At 43.9% G+C, this 23,432-nt stretch overlaps 1 protein-coding gene across 3 annotated transcripts in view; it reads right to left on the reverse strand.

The window, feature by feature from the left end:
• The window catches only part of LOC147902243 (tRNA/rRNA methyltransferase (SpoU) family protein), a 310,036-nt gene that overhangs the window by 60,434 nt on the left and 226,170 nt on the right, over positions 1 to 23,432 (reverse strand). For all 3 annotated transcript variants that reach the window (XR_015541009.1, XR_015541008.1, XM_087374814.1), the window contains exons 23-26: positions 17,783 to 17,830; positions 17,573 to 17,680; positions 11,210 to 11,284; positions 4,376 to 4,426 (exon numbers count right to left, since the gene is read on the reverse strand). Coding sequence is in view for 1 of the 3 variants with exons in the window: in XM_087374814.1 (XP_087230940.1) it covers positions 4,376 to 4,426; positions 11,210 to 11,284; positions 17,573 to 17,680; positions 17,783 to 17,830 (282 nt within the window). In the remaining 2 variants the exon portion in view is untranslated. The remainder of the gene's footprint in view (positions 1 to 4,375; positions 4,427 to 11,209; positions 11,285 to 17,572; positions 17,681 to 17,782; positions 17,831 to 23,432) is intronic.

Raw genomic sequence — 23,432 nt, forward strand, 5'->3', positions numbered from 1 at the left:
CAAGTATTGATCCAATACAAGTGGAGATACAAATGTAGTGACCATCAATTCTTTGAAACCCTTCCAACTAGTTGGTTTTTAAGGCGAATCCCTCGTGTATCGCCACCATGTGTGGGCATAATCTTGCATATGCATACTTGCAAAAATGATGCGCTCCTCCTCAAACTTGGGGTAGAAGCGAAAATAGTCTTCCAGCTTTGTGAGCCACTCCTCCAACTCATTGGGAGTGCGAGTGTCCCCTTTAAACTTATGCACTGTGAGTTTGTCCTTCATATCCTTGGCTGCATAATTCTTGTGTGTGTAGCCTCCAGAAGTGCGGGCATCATCACGCTTGAGGTTCACATAATCGGAGAAGGGCATTGTATGAACGCAAAGAATCTGCCAACATGTCATCAAAAGTGGCTTGCTGCCCACCACCAACCCCCTGCTGCGTAGAAGCTGCTGCCATCTGATGCACTGGCTGTGTCTGGCTATATGTGCTCGCTGGCGGAGTGATAGGTGCATGAACTCCGGGCTAGGTCTCTCTGCCAAATGCATCTCTCTAGAATGATGGCATACCAAAGGGCTGAGAAGAGGACTGACCTCTCTCCCAGGGGTGTGGGCTGCCATATAAACCCAAGCCAACTCCAAGCATACTCGCTGGTGCGGTGAAAGGAGCACTAGCCTGATGCACACCAATGGGTCGGCCCAAAAGAGACGGCTCGGCCTGCATAGATGCAGAAAGCTGAGAGCCAAAAGATGGCTTGACATCCTCCAAGAAGGTGCTTTGTGGCACATAAAATGCATCATCTATGTCCAGATAATCCCCAAGTTGGGGTACATGCAATGGTCCAAAAGATTGATGCTCATAGGCATGACGGGCATCTGCCATAAAACCCCTGCGTGGGGCAGACAAAACATCCTGACTGTCTGAATGGTCCCCTTGCTGGGGTGCGGGCTGCTTACCCTTATCCTGCATAGCAACGACAGTTGTGATCTGCTGACTGGACATCCAGAAACTGCGTCTGCGTTGCCTGGACTTTTTAGAATGCAAGAGAGAGAGGCTAAGTGGAAGGAACCTCTGCACCTACAGTGGATGCAACCACTGTGGCAGGCACTTGCTCATTCTGAGCAGCCTCATCAGTGTATGCGATACATCCCGAGGGACACGCTTCGGTGCCATGGTGACTGGCCCTGGAGAGAGGAGCTCGAATATAGGCAAGGGGAAATGGATAACAAAATCCTGCGTAATGAGCACCTGAGATAATGCTAAAACACGAAAATGTAAATGGAGAGGCTCGGAAGAAGGGTCGTCGAAGAAGCTTTGAAAACAGGGTCCAAATGAGCCCAAATAGGACTGTGGAAAACCCCTAAAAGAGACAGAAATTCATAGTGTTTGCCCCCTTTTTTTTTTTTTTTGGGGGGGGAGGGGGGGTGTTCCCTAAGTCACCTAGGACACTTGGGACTACTAAACTAAGGACTAGTAAGACAGTTCAGATACTAGCTTAATCTAACCTAACCCTCCTTGTAACCCTAGTTAGTACTAACCTAATCTAGGTCCAAACTAACCAAACCTAAACCTAACCCCTAACTACAATCCTAACCCACCCCACTCACTATACCTAACTGACCTAACTTGACCCACGGGAATCAACCTAGTTAGGTACCCAACCTTAGACCATTGCAACGGCGGTGCACGGGCGCGGACGGCAGCGAGGGCTCCTTGAGTGACAACGATCCGTGAGGGTTTGGCGTCGATTGCGAGAGCTTGGCACAGACAACAAAAGGAGACTGACGGGATACCAGCTGACGAGATGCGGGTTGACAGAGATACCACGCAGTTTGACGAGATACCAGCTGACAGTCACGACAGTGGCGGGGCAATTTGACGGGTTTGCAGCAGAGCTGGTGCGGGTAACGGTTCAGTGGGTCGGGTAGATGCATGAGTAGGCGATGACTAGTAGAGGCTACCCCTTTCAAAATTTCACGACCAGGGCTGACGCTGAGTTTTGGAGCTGATGCCGGTGCGATGAAATTTGATTCAGGATTCGAGATGGTCGTCAATTGCTCTACGAATGGATAGCAAGTCGGTGCTAAAGCTTGGTTGTCGTTGTCGTTGACATTGACGTATGTCGTCAGGCTCGCCCAACCAATCTTGATAGCTTAGAGCCTTTCAAGCTGAGTCGTCCATGGCTGTGCCTGGCGTTGGTGCTGCGTGTTGCATCAATGCGGAATGAAAGGTGAAAGGGAAGACAAAGGTCTGGGGTCGGAGCTCTGATACCAATGTAGAGAAGGGGTAAGGACAGATTTGGAGAAAGGGGGATAGAGGAGCAAAAGGGAGAGAGAAAGAAAGAAAGAAAGAAAGTGTATTATTGTCCACTAAAGGCCAAAATGGGCCCATGGGACATCAAGAACTCTGCGTACAAGATAGCACAAAATCAACGTGCCACAAAGAAGAGGCATCGTCGAATATCATCTAAGTGCTACGCAATACAATGCAAGTGAAAGTACATAATGTCAAATCCGAGCCTAAATACAAAGTAAGCTAGATGCAAGGAAACCGCCCCTGGGTGCAAAATGGGGGGATGAGTACAATATGTCAATGCAAAGTTACAAGTCCATGTATCACGGAGTCTGAGAACCAAAATAATACTAGAAATCCTGTCCATCGACTCTGCCTCCTGCTATGAGAGTACAAATCTGAGCAAAAGTGAGGTGAGCGGCTGGTAGGGCGAGATCTCCATGAGTAAGTCTCCTCCGAAAAGCTGCCATCATCCTGGATCGTCTGGAGATGAAGCGGCGAGTACGTCCCCTATGTAACAAGATCCTGCGGCGTCTACAAACCATCTCATATGTACATCCACAGGGTGGAGGCATGTGTCCTGTGTGAGCTCTGACCTCCTCGTGCTCCTCCTGATACCTGTCATCTGGTATAGCGTGTGTCTGAGCTCTATCGGGCTGGGCTCTATCACGCTCCGGTCTGTGCTAATGGTCTCTGAGGTAGTGTCGTCGAAGCATAGTGGCCTCCCTGACATAAAGAGCTAGGCAATGCTGATCCTCATAATCCATCACTCGTGAGAGAGGTCCAAAGCCATCCTCATAATCCATCACTCGTGAGAGAGGGAAAGAGGGAGAGGAAAGGATAGGAAGGAGAGAATGGGGTAGGTAAGAGAGGGAGAGATTGAGAGGGAGTAGGGAAGAGAGAGAGAGTGAGTGAGCGTAGGCAGGAAGGAGGAAGGGAGAGTAAATAGGATTAGATGTCACATCAAAAAGTACATAGTAGTCCCTCCACATTTTCCCCCTATACATGGATGGAGACTTATATAGTCCCTCCACATTTTCCCCCTAAAGGGCCTCTAACTTAGCCTCTTTTTCCCCTTCATTACATAGTAGCACTGACACTAGGAGTTGTCTGCAACGTTTGTGTCTAAAATATCAACAAAAGAGCTCTTATACAGGAAGCTAGGGCAGTTGAAAGTTGGAAAGAAAGAAAGAAAGTTTGTTAGAGTCCTTGAAAGAAAGAAAGTTTGTTAGAGTCTTTGAAAGACCAGAAGGGTCTATGATACTGAAAATTTGAAAGAAAACCTGAAAAGGTGGGGCCAGTAAGCAGGCATCTACACCCAGGACAAATACTAATATCTGAAGACTCATGAAAGTAGATATACAGCATGATGTCACTGTGGGGAGGAGAATCTGGCATATCATATCATATCAGTGAGCAGGGGAAAAGCCATGGAGAGCTCACTACTGAGGCGAGGGAATCTAGAGAAAACCTGGTTGTTCTTTAACCTTTGGAGCTACCAAAGGATTTCTCATCCTTCCTCAAAGCCTCAAGAACTAATGCAAGGGCTTTCAATTGATTTTCATTTGCTGATTCCCCAATTATTTTGCAGCAGACATGTTATTTCCTTCATTCCTTTTTGCCTACGAAAGACATGGAAGTGAAATGGACAAAATGTTAGGCAGGTAGTCTTTACATAAAAGGTGCAGCATAAAGCCAATCCGACACAGACATATTCCCCTGCTGTGAGGAAATTATGCAAATCTGATAAAGACTATTTCACCACTGTGATATTTTCTTTCCTCTCTCGTACTTGATAAACACCACGTCCTTTTCTATAATTCTTTTCTCTCTTAAAATTTTGTTTTTTATATAAGAATCTCCTTAAGACATTTACACTTCCAACATTTTCAATATTTTTTCTGATTGTACTAAACGAAAAAGAACAATAAAAAATCTCCCACTAAGTGGAATAAAAGCTTAATTTATTAATGACTGCAAAAGGCAATGCCTAAAGAACCCCAGGTTCACTTTGTTGTGCCCACTTTCGCTACTACCCTTGGATCTGCTCTATCAAATTGTGTTGCTGTCATTCTAAGAAAGCAGGCACTTTACCTGTGGTTTCATATTGTAGTCAGCAAGTGATGGAAGTAGACATTCCTTCACCTGTCATGCGCAAACCACATTTGAACAATTATTTTTAAATTCTAGAAACAGAAACTCAAAAAATAAATTTCTAGAATGGCACAGAAATCCTTTCCAATAGATATTTATATCTCTTCTGCATTGTGTCTATCTATAAAGAAAATACTTCAAAATGCATCGTATGGATTTACTTTGGCAGCCTGTGCAGCTTTAATAATAAAGCGCCTTGAGAAGCTGCTTTATGTCTTGTAAAGCCACCAAAGCAAGTTTATGTAGGAGGAGGTCAGCTTCACTTTTAGCAAAATAATTGGCCAGCATGTGCATTGGGAAGATGGGGAATGATTAGCGAGCTAAAGAGAGAGACACCTTCAATGGATATCGTGTTTGTGTGTGTTGCCATGTATGGAGGCATCTCCATGTACTGTGTACTTGGTACATCACTACAACTGTTTCAATAATGGGCTATGTCAAAGAATCAAGATTGATTGGAAATCTCTGAAGAGCTTTTCCTCGTTGCTCAAAATCTCAACTGGCTATGAACACAATGTCACGTTGTGAATCAAGAGTTTCCTTAATGAGATGAATTAATCTGGTCCGCTAGAGTATTAAGACTTTTCATTCATGGCTATGCTTGATTAAAACTACATTTGGAATAATCCCATTGAAATAGATGAATTATCATCCCATATCTACTAGTCTACCCTCAAGAAATAGTCGTGAGGAAGCTCTGTTGAGGCTTTTTGGTACTCAAATGTTCACTAGTGGGCATGTTACATTGGGTACCAGACCTTTCTATAGGCATGGAGTTAGTGCCATTCATGTTCCCGCGGACTTGCATGATGGTTCAATTTGGAGAGACATGGAGAGAAGAGGGGACACACTTGAAGATCAGTGCTGAGACAAATTGAATACCTATGGAATACAAGAAACAGAATTTTATCAGAAACCCGACATCCTAACTAAGATTAAATCCTAGGGTGACATGGTGTGCCCCTATGTAAGATCCAAAAATTTTAATTGATCCATAAGCTAGTGTGACCTAGATATCTTAGCTTAATTACACACCTCGACATGGAGCAAGCAGACTCTGAACAATCTTTGCACAGTATTAACAAAACGTTACATTGTGTGAGGGCGTTATACAACCTTTATCTATCATAAAAGTAGGATAGTTGTAAAGGCACACAAGCTGAAATAGGGATTCTCAACTGGAATTTTAGAAAGCATGCCCATGAATCAAAAGTTGAGAGCTTTCAATATTTTAGGGTACTGACAAGGGATTGATTAAGATCAGGATAGTTGTAAAGGCACACAAGCTGAAAGAGGGATTCTCCCATACTGGAATTTTAGAAAGCATGCCCATTAATCAAAAGTTGAGAGCTTTCAATATTTTAGGGTACTGACAAGGGATTGATTAAGATCATTGGGTACCGCACCTTTTTATATGCGTGAAGTTAGTGCCATTCACGCCCCCATGGACTTGCATGGTTACATTTGAAGAGAGATGGAAAAGAGGGGACACATTTAAAAATCAGTGCTGAGACAATTAAAATACCTACTGGATACAAGAAAGCAAGAATTTTGTAAGAAATCCAAGATTCTAACTAAATATTAAATCCTAGATGATGTGGTGTGCCCCATGTAAGGTACAAAAAATATTGACCAGCCATTGCACCTACACATCTTAGCTTAATTGACTTTTGATTCAAATTAGATGCCTCGACATGGAGCAACCATACTCTGAACAGTTGTGTTTTGCACCGTATTAATGAAATGTTACGTGTGAGATAAGCCATAAAAATGAGATAGTTGTAAAGGCATATAAAGCGATAGAGACTAAGCCTCATCAATGGGATTCTCCCAAACTGGATTTCTACGAGAGTATGCGTGTGAATCAAAAGTTAAGATCTTTAAATATTCTAAGAAGGGATTGATTAAGATCATTTGGGTATCATACCTTTTTTTAGGCCTGGAGTTAGTGTCATTCGTGTCCCCATCATGGACTTGCATGCTTCCATTTGAAGCTAAATGAAGAGATTAAATCCTAGAATGACGTGGTGTTCCCCAGATTTTTTCTCTCATAAAAGTGAGATAGTTGTATCGTCAATTTTAAGAGAGCATGCCCATGAACTCAAAAATTGAGGCTCCAAAAAGATTTCAATATTCTAGGGTACAGGCAAGGGGTTGATGGACGAAATCATTTACTACGATCAAGTTTGAAGCCAATGATGTTAACCACACTGAATTATTTAAGAGCCATGCATAATTCTTTAGGGGAGATCGACCGAGACGAGGCATCACCCTTGACATAGCCCATGGGATCTAGACATCGAGGAGACCACGCCCTCCACCACCACGGGAGACGTCCCGACAGATGCAGACGATCGAGGTTATTTAAGAGCCATGCACACACGATCGATGCCTATCACGCCGTGTACGATCTCTGTGTCCCTCGCCTGGCAGTGCTGAGTCGGCTCCCTCCACCTCTATCCCAGAGTGCGTTGGGGCTGAGTCAAATGCATAGAAATCCGTGACCTCTCTCTGCCCTCGGTCTACCTTGTTATCCTGTGGTGCGGCCGTCCCAATCTCCTGCTCTTGGATATGTTGTAGTAGTGTCTCCCTATGTCATCGCATCTCCACCAGGTAGAGCCCAATACAGACCTGGTCCTGGAAGTGGATTAGTCGTAAGAGTGGGACAAAGCCGTACCCTTCCTGAAAAAGGCAATGGTAGCACCCTTGGATCTCATAGTAGGCTGGGCAGACACATAGTAAGTGCTCCTCTGTCTCGACCACCACCATCCTGCACAACCTGCAAGTCTACTGCTCTCTCGGTATGCGTGCAGCTCTCCTTGTCTCGATCCATAGTTGATGGGACGAGACCCGCATCTGTCCGATGGCAATCCTCAGTGCGTGTGAGACTCCTCTGTCCTCGAGATACTAAGGTCTGATGATGAGCCCATCTTCCGACACTCTTAGAAAGTGGTCATAGTAGAGCTGGGTGTTGGTGGGGAACTCCTGTCCCCCCCCCCCCCCCAGTGCGAGATGTGTGGAGCTGGAGGAGATTTAACCGTATGATGCGGTTAATCTCATCTCGTGGGATCGACTCGAGTGGTGTATCCATGCTATACTGAAACCAGGGAAGCCGATCCATCTGAATGCCGTGATTGGCAAAACATGCATCGGTGACGCGTGCAAACCATGCTGTACCTACCCCACTCTCAGCTAGTTGTATGGAGGACTCTAGTGCCAAGCTCGGAAGTCTCTTGCAAGGTAGGTCCCAAACTCTGTGGAGGAAAGTCACTGTCTAAAAAATGGCATCAACCTAGAGAGGGGTCATGGAAAACTCTGCCTGTACTATCTGATGGGGGACCGAGGGCTTACTTCTAATCATCCTAGATCCCATAATCACCTGTAGCCGCTCGAATCTCTTCCATTCTGCTGCTGAAATATCACACCCCCCAAAAAGGTGCCGCAGACATGGCGGTCGGCCTCACTAGAGTGTCAAAAAGCCAACACTTCATCGGTGGATCCTGGAAGTGCGCCTGGAAGCACTGTCCCTCCGGTCAAGCCAAGGAACCATGCCCTCGTGTGAGTCGTGCTCTGGCTACGTGGGTCATCATGAAAATTGGCCCTGTGAAAACACTCGTACTCTGGTTGTATGTGTAGGATTGCACAGTCTCCACTGGCTGACTCTGGTATGTAAAGCTATGTCAGTGAAGCACTTTGTAAAAGGTGTTGAAGATCATGACCTTGGTCTTCCCAAGGTTAACCATTAGGTCTCTCTCTGTGCAGAACATCTCTAGGGCATCTAGGTATCTCTGTAGTTCCTCTGCCAAAGATGACATGAGGACTATGTCATCTGCGTATAGTAGAATCTGTATCATCAAGTCTGCTAGTGGTGCTCCCTCGCCTCATAGGCGGTCTATGATAGATGTAATCTCATCAATGTAGAGCCCGAAGAGAGTCGGTGAGAAAGGGAATCCCTGCTTTACTCCGATCGTGCTCTCAACCTAGTGTCTCTCTAGTCCCTCTGCCGAAGATGACAGGAGGACTATGTCATCTGCGTATAGTAGAATCTGTATCATCAAGTCTGCTAGTGGTGCTTGCTCGCCTCCTAGGCAGTCTATGAAAGATGTAATCTCATCAATGTAGAGCCCGAAGAGAGTCGGTGAGAGAGAGCATCCCTGCTTTACTCTGATCGTGCTCTCAACCGAGTCTGATAGGTGGAGGCACTTGTGCTTTCTTTTTAAGAAGTCGCTTTGGTCGGATTGGAATGTTAGGGTCCTTGGTGGCCTCTTTCTGTTGGCGTGTAATTACATTTTCAGGTTGTGATATTACACTTGCCGGACCCAGACTTTGATGGTCCACCCCAATGATGCCGACTGGGACATTAGGCTTAACGTCTGTTTGTTGTGGGACTTTATTTTTCATGGGACAATCCATACAGGCATGTCCTATGCCACCATCTCTGCAGAATGGTTGGAAAGTAGCGGGGCTACCACGATGAGCGCACTCTTCCATCCGATGATTTTCTCCACAACCGTAGCACTTGATTGGTGCTCGATATGTGACGTACTTGATTTGCATAAACTGGTATTAGACTCTCTACAACTTCTACATAGTACACTAGGTACTCTGTTTCATACTCAAATGACGAGTCTACTTCCTCGGCTTGTAATTGATGTATTGGAACTGCCTGAGGAGCTGGATTTTGCACTCTTGGATATGGTTGTGGATTCGGATTCCATAGTCTCATATGTGGTCTAAAGAGGATAGCCATTCCCCCCGAATCCCGCACACCAGTGTCTCTCCTCGTCTCTTTCCTATGAGATGAATCCCATGTATATCCTGTCATGGTGGGCAGTCCTCTCTCAGGGCTCTCATGTGTCTCAGTGTAGAAGACCATGTCTCTGTCAGTGTATGTCTCTGAGAAACCACCTGGATCAGACCAGAGTGTGCCATTGCAATCCCACACAGCAATTCTTAGTCTACTTTGTGTCCCTTTGGCCCGACACCATCATAATTCACCCTCTTCTCTTCCTTTTCTTCCTTCTCCCCCCGGTCCTGATCTCCTCTCTCTCGGATGATCACCCTACCATCTCTGTATGCAGCCCATTTCCCTGCTTCTCTTGCTGCCATGACATGTACCATACCTTCCCTCCGGTGTTCCTGCTGTAGGAGGGTGAGGTCATCATCCAGGTAGATCTGGGTTCCTTTCAAGGTCACCCTTGTGCTCATGAGGGTCTTCCTATCCATGGCTATTCGGAGCTTCATCACAAGTGGCCTTGTCGGGCTTGCCAACTCTCCAAGCTGTCTCATATGTCACGTTCACACCCATTTTGGTGAACAAAGCATTTGCATCTGCCATAGGAGTATCTCCTACTGTGAGGCCTCAGACTAAGACATTTAGGGCTTTACTGTTTGTCCTTTTATCCTCCTCTTGAGCATCTGAAATGAACTCCTTGGGGACAACAATACTTTTCTTGACCACATCGCTCCATTCCAAGATCGCAGCCTCTCCTTTCTTGATTTTCTGGGTGAATTCAGCATGCTTACCCTTCATAGTGTCTTGCAAGAATGCCAAGTCTTTTCTGAGTTTTTCATTCTCGGATGTACATCTCCTCGTGTAGGGATAGCCCCTTCATCTCCGTGTGTGTTTGCTTTCCATTTTGCATGAAAGCACCCCTTCCGAAAATGATAATTTGACTTTTTAAGGCTTTGAAGGACAACCAAAGGGATGTCCATGGTGCCTTTTGTAGTGCAAGGGTTCAAGGTTGCAGAGTGCTGAAAGCACAAGGTACCTCTTCCAAATTTCTCATAAAAAGATGAGACCAAACCATATCAGGGCTGAGAAACAACTTTTACTAGCCAAGCAGCTGAATAAGCAGCCCACTCCTCCTTCCTCCTAGGGTTTTGTGAAGAGATCCTTTTTGTGTTAATGTCTCCTCCCCTAAAAAATACTTTGCACTGTCCAAAGAGCTCTTTGACATCAGATTTAGAGGGACCTTACAGTCCGGTGAAAGGGCTGATCAAACCTGCCGTATCTGTCTGGGCGGATAGCAGATGTACTATCACCATGGTGTGGTTTCTACTCTTACCTCACTGTTGAGGGAGGGATGTTTCAGTTGTAGCTTACATAAGTCTTCTTATGCAACCTTGAGAAAAGTGAAGAATCAATAACACTACCCTTACGCACAAGGACATTTAACAGGCAGCCATGAAAACTTGAAGCGGTAAAAAAGTTGGAAGTGGGAGGGACCACAATCTGATATTGCAAAGGCCAAGCCATTGTCTTGTAATGGAGGATCTATTTAGAGAAATTGTATAAATGCTGTAGCTTTGTTATGAGATCATGCATGCATTATCTGTTCTACTTCTATGATTTACTGCTATTGGTTTCCATTGCCATGACACGGATGAGGATCAATCTTGCTGAGTATCTCAGCATTTGTTTGTAGCTGTAATTAAGGAGGTAAGACATCCACTCTCTTGTCTCTTTCCCAAAGCACAGCATTAGTTCATGACTATTCTCTTGATCTGTAATGCTTTTGTTAAACATGGTTGGTGCTTGTTTGCAACATGCTTCAGTACTTTCTTGCATTCATCTCCAAGGCCTATATATCATGTAATGCTACTTCTCCCTTCTCACTTACCTTCACAAATAGAATTTCTCGACAAATTCACTGTTCTAGTTTCTTTTTGTATTGAAGAGAAACTCATGCACCCCATTGTCTCATTCTTTGATAACTATGACCTACAACGGAAAGTTCTGTCTTAGCAGCATTGCATTTTATTCAACCTTACCAGATAAGGAAATCGTAGATGAATCTGAACAGCAAATATCTCAGCATATTGTCGAACTGAAGGTAAATTGTTTCTCTGCAACCCCATTGCACAGAAATTCAATAACCGTTTAGGGAACATAACAAAATAAACCATAACACAATTTGTAGTTTGAAAAGGGCTTCATTCCAAGGCCTGCAAAAGCGCTAACCTGATACAAAAGGAAAGTAAGTGACTAAAAAAGTTTTAAAAGAAGTTGCAAAAGACAAAAAGGACATGCAAACAAACCTGGATGCATTAGGTAAATTTTGTCAACACTCAGGGATGAAAGTCAATATTGCAAAGATAAGAAACTATTAGAACATAGGCAATCTCTCGAATGCATTGCAGGCTAAGGAGGCTCAAGGTAGATGAGCATGACCAAGATCTGAGAGAACATGTTGACAGAATTAAATTGTTTATTCAAAGAGAGAAGAGCCCTTTAAGTAGGCAAGGGAGTACAAGACATCTCCTTCTCCACTACATCACATACGATGTCATGAGAGGGATTTAGAATCTAAATCACCTCCATAAATCTCACAATCACATACCAACCACAGACACACATAAGATATCATGTACTACACCAAAAAACAAATAAACTATGTGCTAGCACACCATGCAGCACATTTGAACACATGAGAGCAATACCTTGTTCCCAACAAACCCCCTCAAGGGATTGCCTCCTACTATGTCAAGGATCATCTATGCTCATGGTTCCTCATGCCAGTATTTCTGGTTAAGGATAAATCCAAGGCTATAGGCTCTCAAACCAGCTATGGGATCCTCTTGGGTAAGGACATCATAAGGGACTAGGTTTATTACATCCATTTTGGATTCTATATCGGGGCAGGGCACCCAATCAAAACACACCACCCAAAATAACATTCCATTCATCTGCAACAAATTTTCTTGTCTTGTGAAAAACAATCTTTTTCAAAGTGATTTCTTTCTCCGGAAATTCCACACGCTTTATCTGGTACCAGTCTTGGTCTTGATAACTGCTTTTGCCACAATGCTTGCATGGCTTGTACTTTGGCTCCTTGAAAGAACCTTTGTGCATTAGCTTGTTCGTGATCTCTTCTTTTATCCTTATTTCTTCCTCTTGCAGGGAGCTAATCATTCCTTCCAAGGATGGATTAGAAAGATTCTTTAAAGTAGTCACTAGGTGGTCATATTGTTCCAGCATACTTTGAAGGAGCATGGCCATAGCATCATCTTTTGTTACTCGGGACTAAACAGTAGCCAACTAAGTGTGTACCCAAGCAGAACCTCCAACTATCCTCAAATTTTTGATTATTTCCTGAACTAGGACTTCTAGTTGTTTACTAGGCCCTCCTAGATCCTTGATGTTGTAGTAAATGTCCCTTGACCTCTACATTGTGCTAATTTGGCGATGACGAAGGTTGGTAGGGAAGTTGTCCAGGGTCCATTTACCTCGAGTTATCATATCATGATATTTGCTCCAAAATTCCTTAATGGCGTTACTGGGAAGTGATATCTCATCAAAATCATACCCATCATTGGAACTTGGCATGGGAGTATGAATTGGATTATCCGAATCCTGATATTCAAAATCAAATACTGTGTCATTTTCTGCTGATGGCAGTACAAGTTGTGTCGAAGGTGATAACGGGGCAGGGAGAGAATCTGGGGACATGGGGGAGAAATATGGAAGAGTATTAGTTGTGGAAGGGGGAGCAGAGGGGAGGGGGGGAAGAACTGGGCAAATGGTTTGAGCAGCTTGGTTTCCCTATCCTATTCATTTCTCTCAATCTAGGCCAACGAACTATGCGAGTAGGACATATCCTAGGTGCTCTCTTAGTTCGGCACTTATCCTCGTACAAGAGAGGAGCATCCTTCCAATAGAAGGGGTGGAAAATGGGATGTGACCACACAAGTAGTCACACCTCATTAGATGTGCCCTTTTGATTCTCCTTAAGACCTAGGTTGATCCTTAAATGTTAGGTACTAGAGTTTGTAAGTTCCTTGACCCCTCTCCCTGCACTTGAATTATTCTGATCCCTTTTTTACCCCAAGTGATGACCTATTACTTCAAATAGTCTTTTTTCTCCCTATCTCACTCAATATGACTCGGATTTTAGAGCCGTTTGAGCCAACGTTCTCTTGACTAATCTCATTGATTAGCATACTAATTTCAAAAATACTGGGTACTCATGTCATGACATTCCCTATTGCTTAATTTTTACCTGTGCAGCTAATAACTAAACAGGGTTAAATTCCTATCATAGGATAACCCTTCTCTCTTTTCTGCTATCTTACAACTCACCCTCAAGCTTCTAATCCAAATATAATCCTTACGTTCATCTTATTCGTTCCTTTTATTAAAATATTAACCAAAAGGAAGAGTGCTAGCTCCATTAGTGTCCTTGTTATGTTTTTCGTGCACCTCATGGAACTCCTGCAAAATAAAATAAACAAATGGTGTAGTCCGATTGGTGATGCACTGATAGTGCTATGCTCTCTTGGATGAGATATAATTGATGCATACGCCAGTGGACGATGTTTATGCTTGAGTCATTTGGCACTTATTGGCATTTTCTTTTGGGCCAGATTTGCTCATATGGATGCATAGTATATGCACATGAGTCAGATGCATCTTTTGATGCTTTGAGCTTTGAGTCTTTTGTGATATTTCAGTCTATTGTGGCATACACATTTGGGTGCACCTGGTATTTGGTGTGATTCTCTCTTGCAGGGACTAGCATTTGGGATTTTGTTTCATTTGCATCATGGCATCCTCTTCCATGCCTGAAAAGGAGTTTTTCAGCATTAAAAAGTTTGATGGGACAAACTTTTCTTTGTGGAAAGAACAAATAAGGGATGTGCTTATTCAAAAGAAGCAGATTAAACCCTTGGCACCAGCTTGGAACTACTCTTCCATAATAAACAACTGATCTAGTCTCAAGTGACCAGCTTAGAACTACTCTTCTATGCCAGCATACATATTGATATCTTAGAGTAATGCATTGAGTAATACATTGTCTTCGGTTTCAGTTTACCAAGCTGAAACAGATGGTGGTATGTCCGATCCTGAATCCCTTACAATGTATTTTCCCATTGTACTCTCAATAATACAATTGGCAATCTCCTTGAAGGATCCCAGTAGGTTGGCCAATATAACATTGTTTGTTGCTACTATGGCCTCTAAATGTGGAAACTCCCAATTACTCTTGGGTACCATCAACCCTCAATTACTCTTGGGTACTATCAAACTCTCAATTACTCTTCAATAATCCCAGGCAGCCATGCACAGATGGTTTCGGACCCCTATCTAGTTTCTTGTCCTACCCAGATTAGAGATGCCTAGCGGCTTTCATCCATGAGGCTGTTCGACAAGGAGAATTTGCTCAAGACACATAGGCTAGATCTGGGTATACAACTAGATTCCACTCAGAGCATGATCATTTAGCTTTTCCTGCTGACAACACTAACGAGCAGGACTCAGGGAGAGCAGCAGATCCGACGACCAGGGCAACAAGATGGAAAACTCGCCAATGAGTTGAGGCACGGATCGGGGACCTTCCCTCCATGCTCACAGATCAAAGGCACATTTGGCGAGAGTGACAATGACACTTTTTCCTCTTGCAAGGGCACAACTAGGGAGGCCACACATACCGATAGCCGTCCGCGTGCTATCACACGCTTTATGCCACCACAGCCTCATACATCACCGATCCCCTCATAGGCTTGACCTCCCACTAGCTTCCAATTGATCATCACAGAGCTGCCAGCCCCCATCTTCTCCATGAGCTTAACGATTTCTATTTGAGTATTGGTATGGCTTTTTTGTATTCGTCATGGGTGTTTTTTCCCACTAGCTCATTGTATCAGGTTCTTTCAATCTCATTGAGCCTTCGGTCTTTTAAAGACTTTTAATAAACTTTCTTTTCTTTCTTTCTTGGTTCTTTTCAAAATACTCTCTTGCTTAATTTAAGTAGGCGCTGCTATAAACAATATTTCTATCTTTCTAGCTTTTTCTCTTTTTCATCTCTTAAGGTTTAGCCCCTGTTTGATTTACGTTCCTGCAAATTAATAGCTCCAAACTGACTGTTCCTTGCTTCCACATGTAGCAATATCATTCTCTCTAGTCTTTGGCATTCCGTATTTTCACTTTCAATTTATAACACTTGACTCTATCTACTTGTCTGAAGATGAAGTCTCAAAGCAAAGTGCTCCTCTAACTAGATCTCTTGCTGATCACACAAAGTGTAGATGCAAACATCTCCGGGTGTCCACTATCAATGCGAAGTTGGTGTGATGCAGAATCGCCCGATCGATATCCTCAAGGAGGGGGGGAGATGGAACCCCATCTAGCTCTTGTCCTACCTAGATCAAAGATGCTTGGAGACTTTCATCCATAAGACCATTGGACACACAAAGCATTAGCTCTAGATACATAGGCGAGATTAAGGTGTAGCAACTAGACAGAGCATGATCATTGAGTTTTTCCAGCTAGACAGCGCGAACCAACAAGGTTCAGGGAGATGGCAGATCGAGGACCAGAGTGGGAGACACGGAGACTCACAAGTGGGTTGAGGCACAAATGAGACTAGGACGATTCACAACTCATCTCAAGCAAGTTTCTTAGTCTCTTTCAAGCTCTTTTACATTCAGTATCAAACCATGTCTTATGCGGCCGTCCTTTTGTGTTCTTCCTACTTTTCCCAGTTTTCCCATTGTACGACCAGATGCTATATACATGGCATCTCGAAAGTGTGTCCATGCTTCTTTGGCACTGGGCAATTGTGGTTGTTCTCCCAAAAAGTTTTTGAGCATGCCCACATATTCTTTCCTCTTATCCGGACTCACTTGAAATACCAATGAGTTGTTTCTGCTTTGTGCAACATTTTGATGATGGAGTGAACTCCTATGCTAATATGTCGACCTATGTCCCAAATAGGTTGCTTCATGCAATATTAATGCATAGTTGACTGTACTACAGCCATCAAAGACGTAAAGCATGCATAGCCATTTGTACTTGGGAATTTTCTTGTCCCATTCAGCAATACCATATGCATACTGTCTATCCTCCTCCTCTTGGCATGGCCTTAATGGTTGGTCTTGGTATCCATGGCTGACCTGTCATAGATTAAAGGAAGCTCAATATGTGCATCCTTATCATATGGAGCCATTGAGTAGTTTGTCGATTCCACCTGCATATTCCCAATTCTAGCATTGAAATCACCCATTTTCATCATATCCCTCTTGTGCGAGTCTGTCTTGCTTCTCCAACCAATCATTCTTTAGTGAAGAAAGAGCGAGCGCACTCTTCGTATAACTTTCTTAAGGAATTGACACTTTACATGCAACTGTAACTCTGTTTTCAAGGATACAAAAGGCACCCCCTGATGCCTTGCTCTGATCTTCTCTCTTCAACACACATATTTTGTACCTAGTATAGCTTCCTCTTTCTCCAACTGGGAAGTCATTCCATGAATCCTGTCAACTTGTGCAGCTTTCTGCAAATATTGAACAAAGAAGAACAACAATCATGCAATCAAGACACGAAGGGTAGAAAACGCAAGTAATTTATAAATTTTCACAAAGGAAATAGATAGTGCCTTATTGCATAAGAAAAACAACCCACATAATGTGAGCACGATTGGGACTTGTCAATTGAAAGAAATAAAAATTTATTTGGAGTGGTGCTAAGGAAGATACTCCAAACTGGGGAGTTGACAGAGACTTTGTCTGGGTGTCCAGAGGCACCTCCACCAAATATTTGGGCTTTCAGGTTGGTATTGATGCATCTTTCTACATCTCTCGCCTCTTGTATAATCTATTTTGAATGGAATAAATTACCACATTTTGTAAGAATGGGACTTTTTGGAACCAGCATTCCACCATCTGTTGCTGCGCACTCATTCCTTGTGCTCATGCAGTGAATTGACCTGACGAGAAACGTGTCCCAAAACACTCTCACACAGTGAAAGTCATTTAGATCCCATGCTTCTTCATTTCTTTGTGCTAAGTATAAGAAAGTTCAATTTTAATTCTTGGAGGCTAAGAGAAAGTAAAAGTTTTAAAAGATAACCATCAGTAGATGTGAGAATTCCTAAGTCAAGCATTTTTGGCCCTTTAGTCTACAGGAAAGTAGACAATACTTAACAAATGCAAAAAGAATTGTCTACTACGGTCTCTTACTAGCTTTTGAGCTATACATAAAGCCAAGCAATGCCTTATGTACAAAAGAAACACTTTTGATTGTAGTTTATCTTCAATCCTCCTATGTTCCTCTCAGCAACCAAACACTTTAGAAACACTTCTTATGGATACAACCCAGGCTTTGTCTCTGCAACGTGTCATAATATAGGAACTTACATGTAAAGTAGTCTGCAACAATTTCATCACTTCAAGAACCATATCTTTATCGACAAAACGAGAAAGAATGCATATCATCTGCCAAGCTCGAATTTTTCTTCTATGGATCTGCAATATCGAAACCATTGTGAACTAAAAAGGACTCCTTTCCTAGATTAGTGATGCTACACAAAAATGGATACAATTCCAAAAACTGTCATGAATACTTACGGCACTTTTTTTCTTGTAAAGCTCTTTGGACAAATCTGCATCATTCACCTTGAAACCCAAAAGCATGCCCAATGAGAGACGGACTTCAACATCCATGAAAGCAGACCCTACAATTTAATAAAAGTCTAGATACCGCCCATAAAAATATATTGAGTAAATTTCAATGAAAACAAGCAACATAAGCAAGGAAAAAGGAAAGAGTCTTTCCTACCCCCAAAAAAAGAAAATTAACAACCAAGGGCATGCTTTAGTATTCGAACTATACCCAAAGGACAACACTGAAGATTGACAATAAATGACAGAATGAATATGTATTTGTGTTGGTGTTATGTTTGCATGCCATTAATTTTAATAATAACAGTATTATTTCACACGGCAATGTAGCTTTTTTTAAGAACATATGAACAACCAACACTTCCTAAACATCAGCAGTCCTGACCTTGATAACTTAAGACAGGGGTTGGTTTTTAATTGCTCCAGATTTGTGCATTTCCCTCATCTCAAAACCCTTGAATGAGATTTAGGTCAAGTTTTGCATTTACTTCAAGAATATTGATATACTTCACCTGCCTCCTGCCGCCTCTCTACGATGCTTGAGAATCTCGAAGATATCCCCTACTAAAATATAAAGCCACCCTTATCACTCCTTCCCTACATGATGCCGCCATCCAGTCCTTCCCTCATACCACCAGCTCCACCTGCCCACCACCCTTTGGATCCGTCCCCTGCAATAGCTGGTATTATGATGAGTGTAAGGCCTTGCACCATCAACGACACTGCACTGTATTTATTTTCTCATCATAGACACCAGCCTTGGGTATGGTTTCCCATTTAGTGGCTCCACTCCTTAGCTTTCATTGTATCTTCTTTTTTACCCTTCGATCTTTCATAGACCTCATGCTATTCCTGCTTCACGCCTGTGCATCAGGCACTGTTAGGGGCTGCTCTTGCATCGCGATCCATGAGCAAGGCCCACCTTGGGGCTACAGCTACTCCGCCACAATTCTAGGCCCCTAGAGGGGTTGCTGCAGACATCAAGCCCCACCCGGGGCTATAGCAGTAGCTACAGGCAGCGCCTAGACTGCACCATAGCCAATCTCAGACTTCAGGCTGCTCTAGCAGCCTCAGCGCCGTCTGTACCTGCTAATCGCTCCCCCCAGGCACCTCGACCAGACTATAAAACAAAAAAGAAGGCACACCAAAAATCAGCCCAGAAGAGTTGCACTCTGGATTGGACTGCAAGAATCCACACCTGTAAGTGCTATGTACTCAGATTCAATAGAGATTTTACACACACAACAGTAAAAAAAAGTGCTGGACTTGAAGCCTGAAGATGGACAATTCACCAGACTATAAAACACGAGGAGAGAGGAAAGGAAGTACAGTGTCATTAGGGAAAACACACACAAGTTGATGATGCTAATGCCAAAACATGTATAACTGTAATCAAGGACATTTTCAAGATGCAAGATGCGGACATTGAGTCAAGACACAAGAGGATAGGGGACAACAAAGGAAATGAAATCATGCATAAGCTGAGGAATTATATGCAGAACGACTTGAAAAAATGGAAAGAGGAGAAGCAAACATAATGGAAAAATCAGCTAAGCCAAATGCAAGAGGACAAGGCTCGAATAATAGAGGAAAAAACTAGGCATCATGCTTCTCTCATCAAGGAGCTAGAGCCCAAATTGCCATTCTCAAAGTGGAAAATGAGGCATTGAGAGCATGCATACAGCAGGAAGAGTTCAGCCACCTCTAAATGAAGAGTTGTATTCAATTTAAGAGCAGGTCAAATCCCTTCAATCATAAGAGGAAAAGAAGAAAAACAAGGCACTAGAAGAACTCAAATCAGTAAATGAGACATTTAAAAAGAAGATGGCTGCCATTCAAGCCAATATGCAGCGCGGATATGCAGAGTTCAAATAACTGAAGGAAAGGAGAAGATTATTGAATGGAAAGAAGTGGTAAAGAAGGGTGCATCAGCCCCGAAGAAACAATCATCTCCGACACTCTAGAGGAGGAGAAACAATGGAGCAATAAGGCCCTAAATGTCCTAGTAAGAGGCTTAGCTGTGGGTGACACCCGATGGCGGACGGGAAAGACCTCATTACCAAGATGGGTGTCAACCTCACCTTTGAGGCTGCATGGAGATTGGGGAAGGATGACAGACCCACGAGGCCGATGGTAATAAGATTCAGAACTGCCATGGATAGATCCACCTTATGAGCATTACGGCCAGGACATATCTGGATGATGGCCTCACACTCTTGCAGCAAGAGCATCACAGAGAGGGAATGGTACGTGTAATTTGGCAGCCAAAGAAGGGAAATGGGCTGTCTATAGAGATGGAAAGTCATTGTGTGAGAGAGCATAGAGATATGGGATAGAGATGTGGTAGCACATGACGGTGTCAAGACCAAGGGGTAGGGGAGAAGCATGTATTGAAGATGGAGGTATGGAACTGCAATGGCACCTTATCATCCAATCCAAGAGGCTTTTTAGAGACCTACACCGACAGGATGATCTTTTATACTGAGACATGAAATCCTAGAGAGAACTACCCGTATATCCACACCTCTACTCAGCTCACACACTTCGTTGCCATCCTCATACACCACTTACCATGATATACACTTTGATCATAAGCTAAAGCCCACCTACTCCGCACGCTTCTCAGACATGCTCAGAGACATTGATCGCTTGCCACTACTAGAGGATCGGACCGCCCTGATCACACGTTCTCTTCATGAGGCTGCCTTACACACTTTCCCATATACCACCACGCCCTCCACCTCTTGACTCACTTCCCTGCAATAGTTGGTACGACGATGAGTGAAGGCTTTACGCCGACAACCCCGAAATGAAACCAAGCACTATCTATCGGGTGAGGCAGAGACGGTACATGAGTATCGCCGTCTGGTTTGCCGGAAGAAGCACGCCTTCATTCGTTGGAACGAGGAGTAATTAAACATTTTGTTTAGTAACAACTCTAAGGACTTCTAGTAGAGGTTCCTGAAACGACGAGCCTCATCCCCCCCACGGACACCAAAATGTGGCACTCATATGCATGTATTCTATATGATGTCCCCGATCTCTCGCACATACCACGCCCCACCTCTTACACACTATTCACAGCCGGTGGTGTCAAGCAAGCAACTTTGAAGCTTCATAACAGTCGAGCTAAAGACCATGAGGGGCTACACACCAAATTCATTGCCTATGGGATAAATGTCCTAGCCTTGATTTTAGCGAAGCTCTTTAATGAAGCAGTTTGCACAGGCTTTCCACACACCTGGACCCTCAACACCATTGCTCCTATACACAAGGCAAGAGATCCCATGAGCCTAGAAAACTATAGGACCATTATGATTGGACATGTCATGTCCAAGATCTATGCATTAGTACTTGATAAAGAGGTTAGCATGACCGCAAACCTTCGAGGTCTTAGAGCAACCGGACAGGCAGGGTTTCGGATAGATCACGCGACTATGGACCATATACTTACACTCGGGGCGGTCATTGAGGAGGCCAGGGCATGGAGACAAAGGGTTTATTACTGCTTTGTGGATTTTCACAAGGCTTTTGACACAGTGCCAAGAGCCCGACTTATTAGACGCCTACAGGAGCTAGGGTATGATCAGGAGATCACTCGGTCAGTTATGGCACTTTATGAGAGAGTATCCGGTAGGGTTTAGGCAGGTACAAGATGCATAGATGAGATCATGAGCACCATCGGGGTCAAACAAGGTTGTCCACTATCACCAGCCTTGTTTGGTCTATAATTGATGAGCTTGAGACTTTTATTAGAACCCTTGGAGGGGCTGGTTGCTCTCTAGCTGGATCTCTACTCCAGATTCTCCTTTACGTGGATGACGTGGTCTTGTTATCCTCCTTAGCTGAAAGCCTCCAACGGCACCTGGATGCACTCCTTACCTTTTCACTGTCGCCCTCATGCTTATGAGGGTGGATCTATATGTGGCTGTCCGCAGTTTCACTACCATGGGCCTTGTCGGTGCCTCTACCTTACTCACCTTCCAAGGCCAATGGGTCTATGAGACTATATGAAACCTGAAACAACAAGCTGAAAGGGTGGAGCTACTAAAACGAGCATATCATCACCCATGCTAGATGTTAAATGCTGTATAGTCCTAAAAAGCATCAATGCGACATAGTCATAACAGCAACATCATCTACATCACCACCATCATGTCACATCAAGTCATGTGCCAAGTCTGGTCTGATACAATAGATACTAGAGCTCTAGAATAGAGGTCATGGTGGACCCAAAGGTTGGCGAGGTTGCACTAGTATAAGATCAGGAAAAGAGCAATGACGGCTATCTATGGGTGAGGTCCGGCATGGCATCCTGGTTGCAGCCTGCGTCTCACTAGGCCACAGTAACTCCTGTAGGTTGTGTCCCGGATTTGAACATGGAAGGGATGTCTCCGAGCGCAATCTGTGTGTCCTCCCTTGTCAAGTATGTCATGTCGCTAGCTCTTGATCTCTGCCTTGCCGACTACCTGAGGAACGAGGGTTTGTGTGGTGATCTTGCAGAAACAACTCTGTGATCATGCTCTGTGATGAGTCCGCATGTGTGCTCTGCCCCGACCTCAGTAATTTGAGCAAGCACTCCCAATATTTAATTGCCTCATGAATGAAGGCAGCTAAGCATCTCCAATCCGGATAGGAAAGGAAGTCGGAGAGTAGTCTGAAGCTATCTCTGAAGAGAGAAAAAATAAAGAAAGAAGTTTATTAAAGTCTTCGGAAGACTAATGGGTCTATGAGACTATGAGAAACCTTATATCAACAAGCTGTAAGGGTGGAGCTACTAAACAAGCATCAACACCTATATTGCATGCTCCATGCTACATGGCCATAACTGCATCAATATAAAGTCATAGTACATAATATGACACTCCCTATCATCACTATCATCATATGTCACCAAAATACAAGCAAAACAAAATCCGGCCCTTTGTCATGGAGAACAAGCGACCGGTGAGGCAGTGGTAGTATAAAGTTAGAAATAGCGCGCTGTCAACTATCTATAGGTGCTACTTGGTATAGTCTCCTGGCAAAGGCTTTGCGTCATACTAGGGAAACAATAACCCCTGTCGGTCGTATCCCAACCTTGAACATGGAGAGGATGTCTTCAAGTATAATTTGTGTATCCGTCCACTATTGGGTGTGTCACATAACTAGCTCTGAGTCCCGTCCCATGTCGGGTGCTCGTGGGGTGATAACCTATGCGGTCCAGATTGAGGATCTCTGTGATCGTCCTCTGAGAAGAGTCTGGCTGTCTCTGCAATCGTCCTTTGAGAAGAGTCTGGCAGTACGTGCCGTCCCTGTCTCTGCAATCTGAGAAGGCACTCTCGATGTCTAATTGGCTCATGGACGAAGGCGACTAGGCATCTTAGTCTGGGAAGGCGAAGAAGCAAGAAAGCATTCCAAAACTATCCCTGAAGAGATAGTAAAAGCAACCTCGGATCTCGTAGTACACTAGGCATTTGAAGATGAAATGCTCCTCTGACTCGATCTCCTGTAGCTCACACAAGGTACACAGGCACCTCTCCCGAGGTATTCCCTCAGCTCGTCCACTCTTAATGAGGAGTCGATGTGAAGAAACATAAAACCGCCCAATAGAGAT

The sequence above is a fragment of the Dipteris shenzhenensis genome, chromosome 5, assembly GCF_047967505.1.
Source record: "Dipteris shenzhenensis isolate YYH24624 ecotype China chromosome 5, Dip_SZ_1.0, whole genome shotgun sequence".
NCBI lineage: Eukaryota > Viridiplantae > Streptophyta > Polypodiopsida > Gleicheniales > Dipteridaceae > Dipteris > Dipteris shenzhenensis.